The sequence below is a fragment of the Rhinopithecus roxellana genome, chromosome 9 (assembly GCF_007565055.1).
Source record: "Rhinopithecus roxellana isolate Shanxi Qingling chromosome 9, ASM756505v1, whole genome shotgun sequence".
In the NCBI taxonomy this organism is placed as follows: Eukaryota; Metazoa; Chordata; class Mammalia; order Primates; family Cercopithecidae; genus Rhinopithecus; species Rhinopithecus roxellana.
The window spans coordinates 123268731-123285678 of NC_044557.1; the positions used below are offsets into that span (position 1 = coordinate 123268731).

At 36.9% G+C, this 16948-nt stretch overlaps 1 protein-coding gene across 2 annotated transcripts in view; it reads left to right on the top strand.

The window, feature by feature from the left end:
* Positions 1–16948, top strand: part of MRPS28 (mitochondrial ribosomal protein S28) — a 102002-nt gene that overhangs the window by 13838 nt on the left and 71216 nt on the right. For both annotated transcript variants that reach the window (XM_010378489.2, XM_010378488.2), the window contains exon 2: positions 8819–9000. In XM_010378489.2, the coding sequence (XP_010376791.1) occupies positions 8819–9000 (182 nt within the window). The remainder of the gene's footprint in view (positions 1–8818; positions 9001–16948) is intronic.

The following is a 16948-nucleotide window of genomic DNA, read 5'->3' on the forward strand; positions in this document are numbered from 1 at the left end:
CTGAAAGATATTGTAGAGAATTCGTTTGATTTCTTCTTTAAATGTTTGGTGGAATTCACCAGTGAACCCATGTGGACCTAGGACTTTCTGTTTTGGAAGTATATTAACTACTGATTTAATGTCTTTAATAGACATAGGCCTATTCAGATTATCTGTCTCTCCTTACTTGATTTTTGGCAGACTTTGTCTTTCAAGGAATTAATCCATTTAATCTAGGTTATCAAATCTGTGGGTATAGAGTTGTTTGTAGTATTTCTTTAATGTCCATGGGATATGTAGTGATGTCCTGTCTTTCATTTCCATTATTAGTAATTTGTGTCCTCTCTTTTTGTTTTTCTTAGCCTGGCTAAAAGCTTACCTCAAAGAACCAGCTTTTGCTTTCATTGATTCTGTTGATTTCCTGCTTTCAGTTTCATTGCTTTCTGTGCTAATTTTTATTTTAGATAAGTTGTGTTTTCATTTTCATTTAGTTCAAAGTATTTTACAATTTCTCTTGAGATTTCTTTGACTCGTGTTATTTAGAAGTGTATTTGTTTACCCTCTAAGAATTTTGGGATTTTCAAGCTATCTTTCTATTCCTGATTTCTAATTAAATTCCATTGTGGTCTGAAAGCAGACATTGCATGATTTCTATTCCTTTAAATTTGTTGAGGTGTGTTTTATGGTCCAGAATGTGGTCTGTTTTGGTGACTGTTTCATGTGGCATGAGAAGAATATATATTCTGCTATTGCTGGATGAAATTGTCTACAGATGTCCGTCATATCCAGTTGATTTACGATGTTGTTGAGTTCAGCTGTATCCTGACTGATTTTCTCCCTGCTGCATCTGTCCTTTTCTGATAGAGGGGCATTAAAGTCTCCAACTGTAATGATTCATCTATTTTTCCTTGCAGTTTTGTCAGTTTTTGCCTCATGGTTTTTGACTATTCTTAGGCATGTACACATTAAGGATTGTTACAACTTCTTCAGATAATTAACCCCTTTATTATTAGGAAATTGTTTAACATGAACAAACTGTTACTTGTTAGATCAATTAATAATTAAAAACTTAAAGTTTTAATTTTACCTTCACATATTCCGTCTCTGTGTTATGTCTTTCTTTATGTAATGTAGGTCTGAGTTTTTGACTTTTATAATTTTCTTCTTTCTAAAGAATTTCTTTAAACATTTCTCGCAAGGCAGGCACTCGCAACAAATTCCCTCAATTTTTGTTGGTCTGAGAAAGTCTTTAATTCTCCTTCATTTTTGAAGGATAACTTCTCAGGGTACAGAATTCTAGCTTGGTATCTTTTTTGTTTCCTCTTAACACTTTAGATATCTCACTGCACTGTTTTCTTGCTTGCATGATTTATGAGGAGAAGCTGGATATAATTTTTATCTTTTCTCCTCTATAAGTAAGCTGTTTTCCCCCCAGCCTTCTTTTAGAATTTTTTCTTCATCTTTGATTTTTCTGTAGTTTGAAAATGATACTATGTGCCTAGATGTAGTGTTTTTGGTGTTTATTCTGGTTGATGTCCTCTGAGCTTCCTGGGTCTGTGGTTTGGTGTCCATTATTAATTTGGAGGAGAGTCTTAGTCATTATTGTTTCAAATATTTCTGCTTTATTTGTCTTTCCTCTGCTTCTGGAATTCCCATTAGTTTACACCTTTTGTAGTTGTCCCAAAGTTCTTGAATACTCTGTTGTACGTTTCCCTCAATCTGTTTTCTCTTTGCTTTTCAGTTTTGGCAGTTTTTATCGAGGTATCTTCAGGGTCACAGATTTTTTTTTCCTCAGCTGTGTCACCTACCTGTAAGCGCATCAAAGGCATTCTTCATTTTTGTTACAGGGCTTTCGATCTCTAGCATTTCTTTTTGATTCTTACTTAAAATTTCTATCTTTCTGCGTACATTGCCTATCTGTTCTTACATCCTGTCTGTTTTATCCATTAGAGCCCTTAGTGTCTTAATCATAGTTGTATGAGATGCCTGGACTGATAATTTCAGTATCCCTGCTGTATCTGAGTCTGGTTCTGATGCTTGCTCTGTCTCTTCAAACTATGTTTTTTGCCTTTTTGTATATCTTGTAATTTCTTCTTGATATCGGACATGATGTATTGGGTAAAAGGAAAGGCTGTCTGTTGGCCTTTAGTAATGTGGTGATAGGGTATGTGGGGAGGGAGTGTTCTACAGTCTTATGAGTGGGTCTCAGTCTTCTTGTGAGCCTCTGCCTCCGGACTGTGAACTTCACATTTGCTACTCAGTGTTTCCCTCTCTTTTGGTGGGACAAGATGACTACAGCCAGCTAGCGTTGGTTATTTCGCTTCCCCCAGGACACTTAGGCTCTGACAAAACCCCAGCAGTTTAGGATCTGGTTGAAGAGTTTCTCTTGAGGACACACCTCATATGCATGATAGTTACATATATGCTTAATGTATATTAAAGACAATACGTTTGATGAATAAATTGTTGAATAGGAGAGAGTGCTCTGATGTTTTTCAAAATAGTTCTGTTCTCCACTGCTGTCTGAAGTACAAGGGGATTTTTCTCCTGTATTCACTGTGAGAACCAGGTTGAGCTCCTGCAGATAAAACTCACAAAAGTGTGGGAGGCCCCAGTAACTGGGTCTCTCTGGAGTTTTTAACTTTCAGACTTGTCCACACTGAGCCTCCACCAATTCACCAGTTACAACTCGGGTTTCCCTACCTTGGCACTGGTTCCCACAGAGGTTTGTTCTTGGAGGCTTCTTCTTTTCAGTAGTTCTCTGCATTCACTTGTCTCTCCATGTTTGGGAACAGCAGCTTTCCCTGTGACCCCCACCTCTCCGATGGATCTAAGAAGAGCTGTTGATATTTCAGTCATGACAATCAAACACATCTCCAGACATTGCCAGATATCCCCTGGGGTGGGGATGCGGGGGGCAAAATCATCCTGGTTGAGAAATACTAGATTAGTCAATAAAACTTGATGGTGGTGACTGAGTCTATAAGAAATTAATTTTAAAAAAAGCTAAAGTTTTTGACAGGGGACTGTTTACCTTCAGGCAGTGTTTGAGTGCTTTACATATGGCTACATATTTATTCCTTACAACAATCTTGTAAAATAGATATAATTACAAACCCCATTTTATAAGATAAGTAAACAGCAGCACAGAGATTCTGAATGCATAGGCCTTTCCCCAGAGCTGGTAAGTGGTAGAGCCAAGGCTCGAGCCATGTGGCCAGACTTCACAGACTTCCTTTGGGAGCCCTCGTATTTCGGTCATCACAAATTATTCATATGCTTGCTGCACAGCTGTCATTTGAATTCTTTTCTTTGCTGCTTCTATAGATTATAGAAACAGTGTAAGTTACTGCTGCATAACAAACCATCCCAAACTTGGCTCTCCTCTATAGAATTTATTTGATTTTTTTTTATTATTTATTTGATTTATTTTATTATTGCCAGGATAATACATACCTATTACCAGATATTATGCACTTGAGGAATTTTGTGCTTGACAGAAGATTGACTGCCCTGCCTCTGTTGTTTTTAGTGTTTCTTCTTATTTTCAGCTTGTCTTCTCACTGCAGCCTGGCATGACTGAGCTCCATACCTTTACGGAATTCTTCAGGATAGAATAGCTTTTTTTTTTCACAGCTTCTTCTTGCATTTCACTCTGCTTCAGTAATTACCACTCTTCCACATGCTTCCTATCCACTAGAAAGTATGTTTGTATACTTTTGTTCTCCATCTGTTCTCTTCAATATTGAGGGTTTATAATTTTTACAATTTTTAAATTTATTATTTTACCATCATTTAATGGGATTTCAGGAGGGAGAGAGATAAATGTAAGTACCATATCACTTTGAGTCACCAATACATTTATTTCAATAAAAGGACTTTGTTGTGAGCATAACATTTATTGGTTAGTGTTAAAGAAACAAAAGTTATCATAGCACAGTTAATAGAAGTGAGTCATTTTTGGAGATGCATGTTGAAATTTTTTTCTTGCTAACCAGTATGAAGTAGTTAAAGTATATACACCATTTCATTACCTTTGTTGTTATTGTTTTTTTTCTTTTTCTTTTTTTTTTTTTGAGACGGAGTCTCGCTTTTGTTGCCCAGGCTGGAGTGCAATGGCGCAATCTCAGCTCACTGCAACCTCCATCTCCCGGGTTCAAGCGATTCTCCTGCCTTGGCCTCCGAGTAGCTAGGATTATAGGCATAGCGCCACCTTGCCAGGCTAATTTTGTATTTTTAGTAGAGATGGGGTTTCCCCGTGTTGGTCAGGCTGGTCTCAAATTCCGGACCTCAGGTGATCCAGCTCCCTTAGCCTCCCAAAGTGCTGGGATTACAGGATGAGCCACTGTGCCCAGCTGTTGTTATTGTTTACATTAAAGGAGGTGACTGGGTAGGATGATGTCTCCCATTTCTAATGTGTGTTACTTTATAAAATATTTTTTATATTTTAGAATATTTAAGAATTCCTACTACTTTATAGAGTTGGAAGAAAGTTTACAGTTATCCAATCCTTTAATTTATAAATGAGAAAACAGATCTAGAGAAGTTAAATGACTTATTCAAGATTTTTTTAGCTGTTTATTGTCTGAGTTGGTCATAGAAGTCAGGTTTCGTAAGTGTTTGTTATTCTTCTATACTGTCTTCTTTTAAGTTTGCTATGATGTTTTTATCTATTTTCGTCTTCGCCAGCAAGTTTTATTTAAGAACCACTGTTCAGCATCCCATGTAGCTTTGAATAGCATGTATGGTATTCATGTATAACATGAGGTAGTTGGATTAGTTGATGTCTCGTATTTCTTTTAGCACTAGTTTCCCCTGATTCCAAGCTGTATATTAAATGGTCCTCATATGCATGATAGTTATATATATGCTTAATGTATATTAAAAACACAACACGTTTGATGAATAAATGAATGAATGATTGAATAAATGAAAGTGATACTGTTCCATATGTCTGTAATTCCTTTACCTTCCTCCTTTCTACCTTGACGGTCCTGTTCACCTTTCAGGCTTCCAAGGAGAAAATAGTACAGCAGAATAGCAGGAGATCTGATCTCTGTGACCAACTCTTAAAGGAAATAGTCAACTCCAAGTTAGTACCTATGACAGCTCAGTTAGTGGGCTTTATTGTAACATTTTCCAGGGTTAGGCACTGAGCTCCATGATACATATCCAGCGGTGACAGTATGCTTCCAGTCTCTGCAGTCTATGTCAGCATGAGAGGAGCTATCAATGTTAGTTTAGAGACTTTAAAACAGGACTCCCTGTAGTCAACATGGATTGTGGGAGTTGCTACATTTACTGTTTTTAGAAGTCATTTGACAAGTAAATGAGTACATTTTGGTATAACCCCTAGGATTTAGAGATGGTTCTAGACTATGATTTTTGAAGCAAGGGTTTGTCTGATTGTTTGATGTAGCTTCCCAAAATCAATGATGCAGTATCAAAAATCAAATGAAATAATGAGCTACAATTTAAAAGCAAATTCAGGTATTACTCCAGGGTTCTTATGCTTGTGAGTGAAAATTATTTTTCACTCACTGAAAACACACTGACTTCCTTGCAAAATATAATAAAGGCAAAAAATAATGGAAGAGAAATGTTCTACTTCCACTTGATTTTAAAGTTACCTTTAAAAAATAGCTAAAGTTTATAATGTAATAAATATTTAACTATAGACTTACTAAAAATCTCAAGAGAATCTTTTTAAACAGTTGAGAGTACTCAATAATTTTCTAAAACCAAGGGGAAAATACCGCTTACTATTATACTAATCTTAGCTCAAACGTCTCTTTACAACTGATAAAGGACATTGTGTTGTTTTAGGAACAGGTCCTAGTGATGGCTGAATTATCTCCAGTAAAAGTTTAACTACTGGATCTACTACTACTGCATCTTCGTGTCATCTAGTTGTTTTTTTTTTTTTTTTTTTTTTTTTTTTTTTTTTTTTTTGAGACAGAGTCTCACTCTGTTCCCCAGGCTAGAGTGCAGTGGTGCCATCTTGGCTCATTGCAACCTCCACCTCCTGGGTTCAAGCGATTCTCTTGCCTCAGGTTCCTGAGTAGCTGGGACTACAGGCACATGCTACCATGCCCGACTAATTTTTGTATTTTAGTAGAGATGGGGTTTCACCACATTGGCCATGCTGGTCTTGAACTCCTGACCTCAAGTGATCCACTCACCTTGGCCTCCCATAGTGCTGGGATTACAGGTGTGAGCCACTATGCCGAGCCCCTGTCATCTAGTTTTAATTGAACTATGGCTTCAATTGAGTCAGCCAAAAGTAAAAAAGTACAAGAAGAAGAGAGGAACTCTGGTAGATACCAGCCGTAAAAGTGGAGTAATGGTAAAGCAGATCATAGGGAAAGTGGGCAGGACCTGCCCTGGTTACAAGCAGAGACCCCGAAGTTGATAACTGCTCTTCTCTTGAGCACTGCTATTCTCCGCTGCTTTGGTGGCAGCTGCTATGGATGGAATAGTGGCTCCCAGCAAAGAATTATGTAGCTGCTCTTGTCAAGAATGGCTTACTTAGAATTACTCTTTTATGCTACCTCTAAAGGGCAAGTCAGCTGTGTCTGTGTTACCTCTGTAGGATTTGTTTTATCTTTGGCTCTGCAAGAAAGAACTATTTTTTCAAAGTGCTTGTTTAAGGACCTTTAATGTTGTATTTTGTGGATTTATAAAACTAGTGTGATTGCTCATGGCATACATTCCTGGTTACCCTTTCAGCTCTAGTTGGTCTCTAGGCCTATTGACTTGTCTTTAGTTTAGATTGACCCTTTTGTGCTAAGGATTTTTTCCCAGTGTGTTTCAGTTCACCAAACAAATTCATCATCATACCCTCCCTCTAGCACCTAAGGGACTTGGCCTAAGCCAAATGTCTTGACTTTCTTTTTCCTGAAGCAGAGATCATAAACTTGTGGTTCGTGGGCCAGATTCAACACCTGGATGTGTTTTGCCAGGTTTGCAAAATGGACAACTTTTTCCCCCTGCATATAATATGTATTTAAAAATTGGAAAATTTACATTAATATGTGGATTTCTGGCTTTTCTTGGAAAATTAAAACATTAAGAATTAAAACATGGGAGGCCGGGCGCGGTGGCTCAAGCCTGTAATCCCAGCACTTTGGGAGGCCGAGACGGGTGGATCACAAGGTCAGGAGATCGAGACCATCCTGGCTAACACCGTGAAACCCCGTCTCTACTAAAAAATACAAAAAAAACTAGCCGGGCGAGGTGGCGGGCGCCTGTAGTCCCAGCTACTCCGGAGGCTGAGGCAGGAGAATGGCGTAAACCCGGGAGGCGGAGCTTGCAGTGAGCTGAGATCCGGCCACTGCACTCCAGTCTGGGCGACAGAGCGAGACTCCGTCTCAAAAAAAAAAAAAAAAAAAAAAAAAAAAAAAAAAAAACAAGAATTAAAACATGGGGACTTGAATTGCAGCTGGAGCTGAGTAGTGTCTGTACCTTTTAAACTTGGGCACATATCCTGATTATCAAGTCCTCACCTGGCCTGGCATTTGAGTTTGTAATCTTTCAAGTAGTACATACATTAAACTTAAGTCACAAATATAGTTGTGTAGCTTTAAAAATAAATGCACTTTACTATTGAACTTTTAGTAAGTAGTTCTCCCCTGAATAACAAATGTAAAACTCATTCTAAATACAGCATGTAAATCGTCAGATCAAATTGTTAATATTCTTCCGTGATTTGCTCTCACAGATAGAAACTTAGCTCTTCCTTTAGTTTGTACCAAATTGCACACACCACTCTATACACAAAAATGAGTAGAAGGCACAAATCTGTGTTCACGGATTTGGAAAAAATTTTTGTAAGAAAAAAAGAATAGTCATACCTCAAGTGAATTTAATATGTAAAAAGATTTCTAGAAAGTGAATAGCACAAAACAAGCTATTTTTTTTTTGGAATTTACTTCAGGAAAAAGAAAAGTATTAACAAATTCAAGTTTTTTAAAAAGAATTGTGTATCAGGAAATCATGTTCAGACTGATCATCGTGATGAAAGGCTCTTAATTGTTTTTATTGTAATGTATATTTAAATTTGTATTAAAAGAATAGTCAGTTTCACTAAACTTGACCTAGAAGGCATTTTTTTTACAGATGGTCAGTGCTAGGAATAAAGTCAATTGCTTCTTGGATGCCCTCCTCATGTGCTCATACTCTGACCACTAACCACCCCACCTCCCCCATTCTCAGAGACTTGATATACAGACACTCTTCTACTCTCCTTACCCTGCCTGGGCTCTTGAGACCTCACCCTGGACTATCACATCTCTGTCATCCTCTGCCAAGTGTAGATGTCTAATTTCTTTCTTTTTTCTTTCCTTTTTTTTTTTGAGACAGAGTTTCACTCTTGTTGCCCAGGCTGGAGTGCATTGGTGCAATCTTGGCTCACTGTAACCGCTGCCTCCCGGGTTCAAGTGATTCTCCTGCCTCGGCCTCCTGAGTAGCTGGGATTACAGGCATGCACCACAATGCCTGGCTAATTTTGTATTTTTAGTAGAGACAGGGTTTCACCATGTTGGTCAGGCTGGTCTCGAACTCCAGACCTCAGGTGATCCACCTGCCTCAGCCTCCCAAAGTGCTGGGATAACAGGCATGAGCCACTGGACTCGACCTCGATGCCTACTTTCTTTAGCTCCTCTTCAGGAAAGAAAGGATGGAAGAGGAAGTTGAAGAGCATAACCGGCATTTTAAAGCAAAATTCCACAAACATTTTAAAATCATTGCTACAACAATTAACTTTAATAATATTTCTTTAAGACTTTATTATACCTTCATGTTGAGTTATATGTATATAAATATCTCTTTTCATATTTAGGGCTCTCCAAAAAATGTGGAATCCTTCGCATCTATGCTGAGACGTTCTCCTCTTACACAGATGGGACCTGCAAAGGATAAACTGGTCATTGGACGGATCTTTCATATTGTGGAGAATGATCTTTACATAGATTTTGGTGGAAAGTTTCATTGTGTATGTAGAAGACCAGAAGTGGATGGAGAGTAAGTAGAATCATTTCCAAGTACCTTAAGAGTATTCATAAAAGTCAAGACAGCTCAAAAGTATTGTTGAATGAAAGGTAATTTTTGAAAAGACAGAAAACATATTTATTTGTCTTGATAATGCGGAAGAAAAGTCTGAAGTGCTTTAAAAATACTTGTTGGTCATGGTAGGCCAGACTCATGTCTTCTCAAAGCAGTGAAAGCAGTTGCTGGGAAGACTTGAATGTTCATCCTGATAATAAGCCATTCCACACCATAAACTTAAAACCAACTTTTTAATAATGCATGTTGCGTAGGTCATTTTGCCTGGAACCCTTTTTTTGTCCCTTCTCTGTTTCATGGTCTCTTTCCACTTCTCCTTTCTTTTTTTCTTTCTTTTCTTACTATTTTGCATCTATTTTTAGGATTATTTTTCCTAATAAATAGAGTTCATTCTGTTGTAGTTTATGTAGGTAAAGATATTTATGAATACAAATAGGCACTGGAGAAGGCACTAAGGTGGGAGATCTAGGAGTGGAATATCGAGAGTCAAGGAGAGGTTGAACTAAGATTCTGAGACGGGAAACCAATAGTAAACAAGACAGAAGTGATTTTTTTCCGCATCAATTTCTGATGTGCATTTTTTAGTTTTCACTATTTTTGATATCAGGATGCATATTACGGTTGACAGTATATTAAATTAACTGGCAGTGTTTTTTTTTTCTTAATCATATATAAAACAATAGTGAATCTAGTAATCAATGGTATTTTAGATAGGATGAATTACAGTGTTTAAGAAGTTTTTGGCATATAAAAATTGGTCATATTGTGGAAATGAAAGGCGAAGAGTCTACTCTAGACCTAGGAGAGCAATTATGAGAATTATTTGCCTTTCTCCTGAGAGCTGGCTATCTAAAGATGGCGTTGATAATTGGTCTTACTCAATTTAGAGACATAAGCTTGTTCTACCTGAATCTGAATAGGGCCTGACAAACTTAACAGAATACACATTTCCTCAGATTAGTGATATATGAGTAAATATTTAACAACTAGCTGATTTAAAAAAAAAAGCCCCAATTTCTATAATGTAAAATACTCCCAACATGGCCAATGTCAAGTCACCAACATGATGTCAGTGAATGCAGAGTTGGGAAGATGTGTGCACAGGGCTTCTCACAAACTGATATTAGCTGGCTGCAGCACACCTCTAGCTTAGATAACCAGAGGCTGAACAGTGTTTTAACAAGATGAGTGGTATAAACCAGGTGTCAGCTGAAAGACTGTGCTCCCTGGCATGAGAGGAATGGCTCAAGCATGACTTGAATTGGTATATCAAATATCATACAAGCTTAGTTCAAAAGTAGGGAGACCCAAAGAAATTTCTAAGTAGGGTGTGTCTGTCAATCCAGATTTTAATACTGTAATCAGTATCTGTTATGTAAACGGCTACAGAAGGAATTCAATTATTGTGTCTAAAAATTTAGAAAAGTGATTGGCATATGGTAAACAAATGCTACTGTTGTTATTGTTATTTTCATTGCATTGTTATTACTAAAATCTTGGTGACCTAATGATGACATCCCTCAAGAATTCCTTTTGAGGAGGGTTTATGAAGGAGGCACGTAAGAAGATATGTGATAAAGAGTTACCCTTTAAGAGAGGTATCCTCAGCTCTTAGGTACTATCAGCAGAAGCTGTAGCAGATCATTTTTTCATTAGTAGAAAATACATAGTAATTATAAAATAAAGTGCTGTTTTATTTTGCACAAAGAAATCCTTAGTCCCCTCCTTGCAATTGATCAGCTACCATGGATGCTGTCCAGTTGCAGTGCCTATCTTATTCTTACAAGCTGATCTAATGTGCAACCAGAGAATCAGGTATTTTTTGACTTTCTAAAAAGATCCATTTTATGACAACTCTGCTAAGCTATTTCTCAGCAGATATTCAACTGCTTAGTCAAGTTTATTATAAATTACAAATACCAGTCATATACTTTTTTTTACATGTGAGGATGGAATTCTGTTAATCATATGTCTTTCATGGATATTTATTTCTTTGTGGATATTCTTTTGTCTGCACTGTTCTTTTTTCTCATTGAATTAAAAATTTAAAACATCACTTTTGTGATGATGTCATATTCTTGAACATAATATATTCAGAATGCTGTAGAGATTTAGAATTAAGTTGCCCAAGCTGGACTTGAACTCCTGGGCTCAAGCAATCCTCCCACCTCAGCCTCCTGAGTAGCAGGGACTTACAGGCATGTACCACCATGCTTGGCTTTTAAGTCACAGATTTTTAAGTATCAGATTTGCTATTAGTTTTCTAATGAGTAGTATAGTCTGATTTGAATTTGTTTTGTGTGTAGTATAGCTTTAAATGGTTAAATACTAGCATCTATTACAACATTTATTAAATCTTAATTTTTAATTTAAAACTAAGTATATACCACATATGTACACATTCTATTATATAAATTATTTTCTTGAAACCTCCATCTCTGTTCTCCCCCCAATGAAGCAGTCATAAAAACTTTTTGAGGGGAGAGGGGGTGGCTCAGTAATTTTGCAAGTAAATTCTCTAATCTTTGGAGCAGTGAGTATATTAGAGTCTTTTTTAATGTATTTAGGAGAGTTATATGCCTACATCTCTTTGTTCTGTAGTTATCTGTAGTAATTTCTCTATTCTTGCTTCCATGAAACCATCTGCTTAGTATCCAGTTACTCTTACCAGAAGTACCCATTTAAACTTCAAAGGAGTCACAAAATAAATACATTCATGAATGAGGATCACCAAGAGGGAAGAGCCAAAGTGCTACAGGAGTTGATTTGTTCATTCATTCATCCATTCACTCATTCATTCAACAAATACTTACTAGACCTCTTCAATTTGCCAGGTACTGTTGTAAAGACTGGTAAACCAGACAGACTAGTTCTCTGCTCTCTTGAAGTGCATATGCAAATGGGGGAAGGAGGCATAGATAGTAAACAAGTACGTGAATCAATTTAAAATATTGGTAATTACATAAGTAAAAATGGACAATATGGTGACAGAGTGCCTGGTGAGTGGAAGATAACAGTAGTCGAAAAAGGCCTTCTAGTTCTAGTGCTTGACTTCTAGTTCTAGTGCTGTAAGTCTGAAATGCTACCAAAGTGCCTTTAAAAAAAAAGATTAAGAGTCAAGTCTTCAGCTGTCTCTGAAGCTCTCTTCAGCTTCCTCTTTGGTCCTACAGACTGGTAATGTTATTTCTAACTGTGCCCAATCTTCAGCCAAGGTTTAACATCAGTAGTTTGATTACTTATTTTCTCTACCTACATATCCTATGTACATACCTTTATGGCTATGTAGATCACAACTTCAGCTCTTTATCTACATACATTGTTTTTTAAGAGAAACTTTTTAACGTATCAAATTTCATGTTCTCCAGTTTTTAATCTGTCATGAAATGAAGGTTTATACTCTTCACAGAATATTTATTAGATCTTCATTTGAAGATCTGATAAATAGATCTTCATTTGAAGATCTGATAAATAGATCTTCATTTGAAGATCTGATAAATAGATCTTCATTTGAAGATCTGATAAATAGATCTTCATTTGAAGATCTGATAAATAGATCTTCATTTGAAGATCTGATAAATAGATCTTCATTTGAAGATCTGATAAATAGATCTTCATTTGAAGATCTGATAAATAGATCTTCATGTAGAAATGCCTAGGTTCTTTCTAAAACCCTTCTCTAGGTTTCTTATAGGGATCTGTCACTTACGCTTTGAAAATATTGTTGAGAATTGTCAGGTCAGCATAATTACTGTTTTGGTTACTTATTACTCCTACTTATATCTAAAACAAAATTTGTGGGTAGGAACCTACGTTATTCAAATGTTTGCCTGTTGTCTTTGTCACTGAACAAGGAAGTAAGGAGATCCAACTCAGTTGTTTCTGGTCTTCCCCTTTTTGGACCTGTGTTTAGATTATTTGACTAGGTAGAACAGCTTATTGGGCTGGACACATGTTCTCTACAGTCATGCTGTCAGGCCTCTGACTGAATAGAGTCTAGGAGGCTGAATCTCCGTAATGATAGAGCTTCCTGCTTTGGTACATTTTAAATCGTTATAAATAAGAGAAATACTTACATAATCTGTTCATCATTCATCGGCCTTCCTTTTTTTTTGAGACGGAGTCTTGCTCTGTCACCAGGCTGGAATGCAGTGGCGCAATCTTGGCTCATTGCAAACTCTGCCTCCTGGGTTCAAGCGATTCTCCCACCTCAGCCTCCTGAGTAGCTGGGACTGCAGGCGTGCACCACCATGCCCAACTAATTTTTGTATTTTTAGTAGAGACGGGGTTTCACCACGTTGGTCAGGATGGTTTCGATCTCTTGAGCTTGTGATCCACCTGCCTCGGCCTCCCAAAGTTCTGGGATTACAGGTGTGAGCCACTGCACCCAGCCCAGCCTTCCTTTTTTTTGATCCTTTTAGAGAACTATTTTCTTCATTCAGACTTTTGTGTAGTTGAGTAATGCTACTTTAGGACAGTTTAAAGATTACTTAAATACAGTGAAAAATAACTAATTGAAATATCCAGTGTAGCCAAATGTTTTAATTTTTTATTGTTTCTTTTAATAAGTAAGTTTGGCATTTCAGACTTATAACAACTAATAGGGATCAGAAAATATTTTGATTAATGAATATTCTAATTAGCTAAATAATAGCCTCTTAAGTTCTATAACTTTTGTTTTAATGTTCATTTTTGATTATAGTTTAAAGGAACAGTTTTTAGTCTTTGTACCAAAAAGCCCTAGAGTTTTGCAGAAAAGCTTAAGATATTGCTTATTGGGGATAAAGGGGCAGTTGGGTCCTACTTTCAGAGTGGCCCTACATTTATCTGTTTTATGTATTACAGCTCTGGGACAATTTTGTTTAATGTGTGTGGTGAGTATTTCTACTGTAAATAAGAAAAGTTTGAAAAACACTTGGAAAGGAAGAAACTAATTTTAGAAAGACATGACCTAAATAGTAACATTCAGAATCTAAGCTATAGTACTTAAGCATGAACAATAGTAATTTAATCTACTTAGAGTAAGTTGCAGAATAGACATAAGTATATTTAAAGATTTTGAGACATGCATGGGACCTTATAGTGCCAACCTCAAAAGTTATTATATTTTTCTTTTAAATCAGCTTATGACTTGAAGTCAGAAATCACAGATGATAAATCAGAATGACTCAGAATGGCATTAACTTCTTTGGAAGTTATCATTTAATTAACTGATTTGTCAAATCAATTGACGTCATCGTTTTCTTTTGTAAAGCCCACTGACGGATACCAACACCACATGGAACATTAGAAATTAGTAGTCCTGTACTATACCTAGGCACTTTTGTTTCTTCCAGTTGAGGTACATGTTTAGCAAAAGCTTAGTTGTGCTTCTTTTCTTTTCTTTTTTTTTTTTTGAGACAGAGTCTTGCTCCATCACCCAGCCTGGAGTGCAGTGGCATGATCTTGGCTCACTGCAACTTCTGCCTCCCAGGTTCAAGCAATTCTTGTGCCTCAGCCTCCTGAGTAGCTGGAATTACAGGCGTATGCCACCACGCTCGGCTAATTTTTGTATTTTTAGTGGAGACAGGGTTTTGCCGTGTTGGCCAGGCTGGTCTTGAACTCCTGGCCTCAAGTGATCCGCCCGCCTTGGCCTCCCAAAGTGCTGGGATTGCAGGCGTGAGCCACCATGCCCGGCCTAGTTGTACTCAAAATGTGTTTATATTAAGAAACTTACTTGAATATTGTACAAATTAATAACATTTGAATACAGAAAGGGTTTTTGTTCTTATGAATGCTAACTTTAATGTTTTAGAAAGACTCCACAAAGGAAAACTTTAGTTTTTTGTTTTTTTTTTCCCCTGTCCCTGCTGCTTGAATCAGAAAGGAGTTTTTTGTTTTTAAGAAATTGCTATTGAATTAGATTGTGCAAGAAAACTGTAGATTGAAACAAAAATTATAAAAATGTGAAAGGTATTGCTTTCCAATTGTCTTTCTGTTCTTGTTCTACTTTCACATGACTGGCCCTGTGGGTCACAGACCTTGCAGTGTGGGTATTGTTATGTAAGGAAGAGCAGAGCTTCAGTGAATGGACCCCATACTAAGAGAGAACACCTTGGCCCCATATTAGAATATTTGCATTAATCTGCTTTAAGTTAATATTTTTGCTGTGTACATGTATACTTTTTCTATGAGTCATTAACCTAATTTTCCATGAAACTTTCTATGAGTCAGAGGGCTTGTATGGTGATTTAAAAATACAGAGCACTTTTCCCATCATGGGAATTTGTATACCCTTGTTTTTAGACATTTTTTCTTCTGTCATATTCATGCAGCTCACAATTTCACAGACTTGATTGTTTCCTTTCTATATTCCATCTGATTTCCTTCTGATAATCATAACAGCTTTTTAAAAACCTACACTGGCATTTTATGTGTATTGTCTCATTTCTTCTTCACAACAAACATATAGAAAGTATATATTATCCCCATTTCCCAAATGAAGAAAATGAGTCTCTGAGCATAAATAATGTGCTGCAGTCAAGCAACTAGTAATTAACAAAGCAGGGATTCAAACCTAGGGCTGTGTATATCCAAATTTGCCTTTCACCCTGCTGTGCTGTACTGTAAATCATACAATATATAGTAACTCAAGCATCATAAAGACTTCCTAAAACAGTTTTACATATGAAGCAATTTCATGTCAGGGACCCTGAAGGCAGTGTGGCAGTGAAGCTCTGTGGAGGTCTGTTAAAAAATGATAGGTAGTCTATTATATCTTTGGTTATGGTGTCCGTCGTTGCTATGGTATGAATGTTTGTGTCCCTGCAGAATTCATTTGTTGAAACATAATCACCAGTGTGATGTAGTTAGGAGGCTGGACTATTGGGAGGTACTTAGGTCAGGAGGATTCTGCCCTCATGAATGGGATTAGTAAACTGGCTAGTTAATCTGTGAACCAGGTCCAGGTCTTCATGACACTAAATCTGCTTGTTCCTTGATCCTGGACTTCCAGCCTTTAGAACTGTGAGAAAGAAGTTTCTGCTGTTTATAAGATACCCTCATTTATGATGTTTCGTTATTCAGATCGAACAGACTAAGAAATAGTATGGTGAGTCTGAATACTGTAACCCCCAATAAGCTAATAACTAGCAGGTCTAGGCTTTGTTTTGTGATGGATCTGTATCATAATTATGGTAAGACCTCTAGTCACAGGACCTGATTAATATCAATATGCCTCATGTTATTTGGGAATGATATATTTCAAAAAAGTTTATTGTGTAAATAATAGAAAATTGGCTATTTATACCTAATAGACTTAATTTTTAATTGTTTATTGGTTCTTTTAATAAAATGTATTATATACTTTCTTTGAACCTTGTTAGACCTAAAGCAGTTGAGCCTTTTTTTGTTTTTGCTTTTGATGACCCAGGGTCACAATTATGAACATTAATTTTTGTGTTGTATCATAATAAAAATATGCAGAATTATGCTCCATAACCATATAACCCCCCAGATCTGCAGTTTTGTGTTATCTCTCCTTTACTGCTGTTATGCCCTTGTCTGCTTTTTATAGCTTTCTCAGACCTTCTAATTTTCCTCTTCCAGTATGCCTATACTTGGGAGATCAGTCATCAAATTTGTTGTGCTTAAAATAAGAACAACTAGGGTTTGAGTAAGGACCTAGCGGCCTCTTCTGTAAGTAAAGTATGGGTACTTTAGTGTATGGGCTTCAACATGTATTCTGACAGCTCCTAAACTCCTTCTGTATAGGTCTCACTGGGCTGTGTAGCTACTTGATGTCACCAGATAACTAACTTCCTGATAAGTGAAGTGTAACTGGGTTGGAGTTTTGCCTGTGTTCACTGTCTGTTCACTGATGCCCTTGATAAGGATTGTCACATATCAGAACAGTGTTTGTTGAACCAAT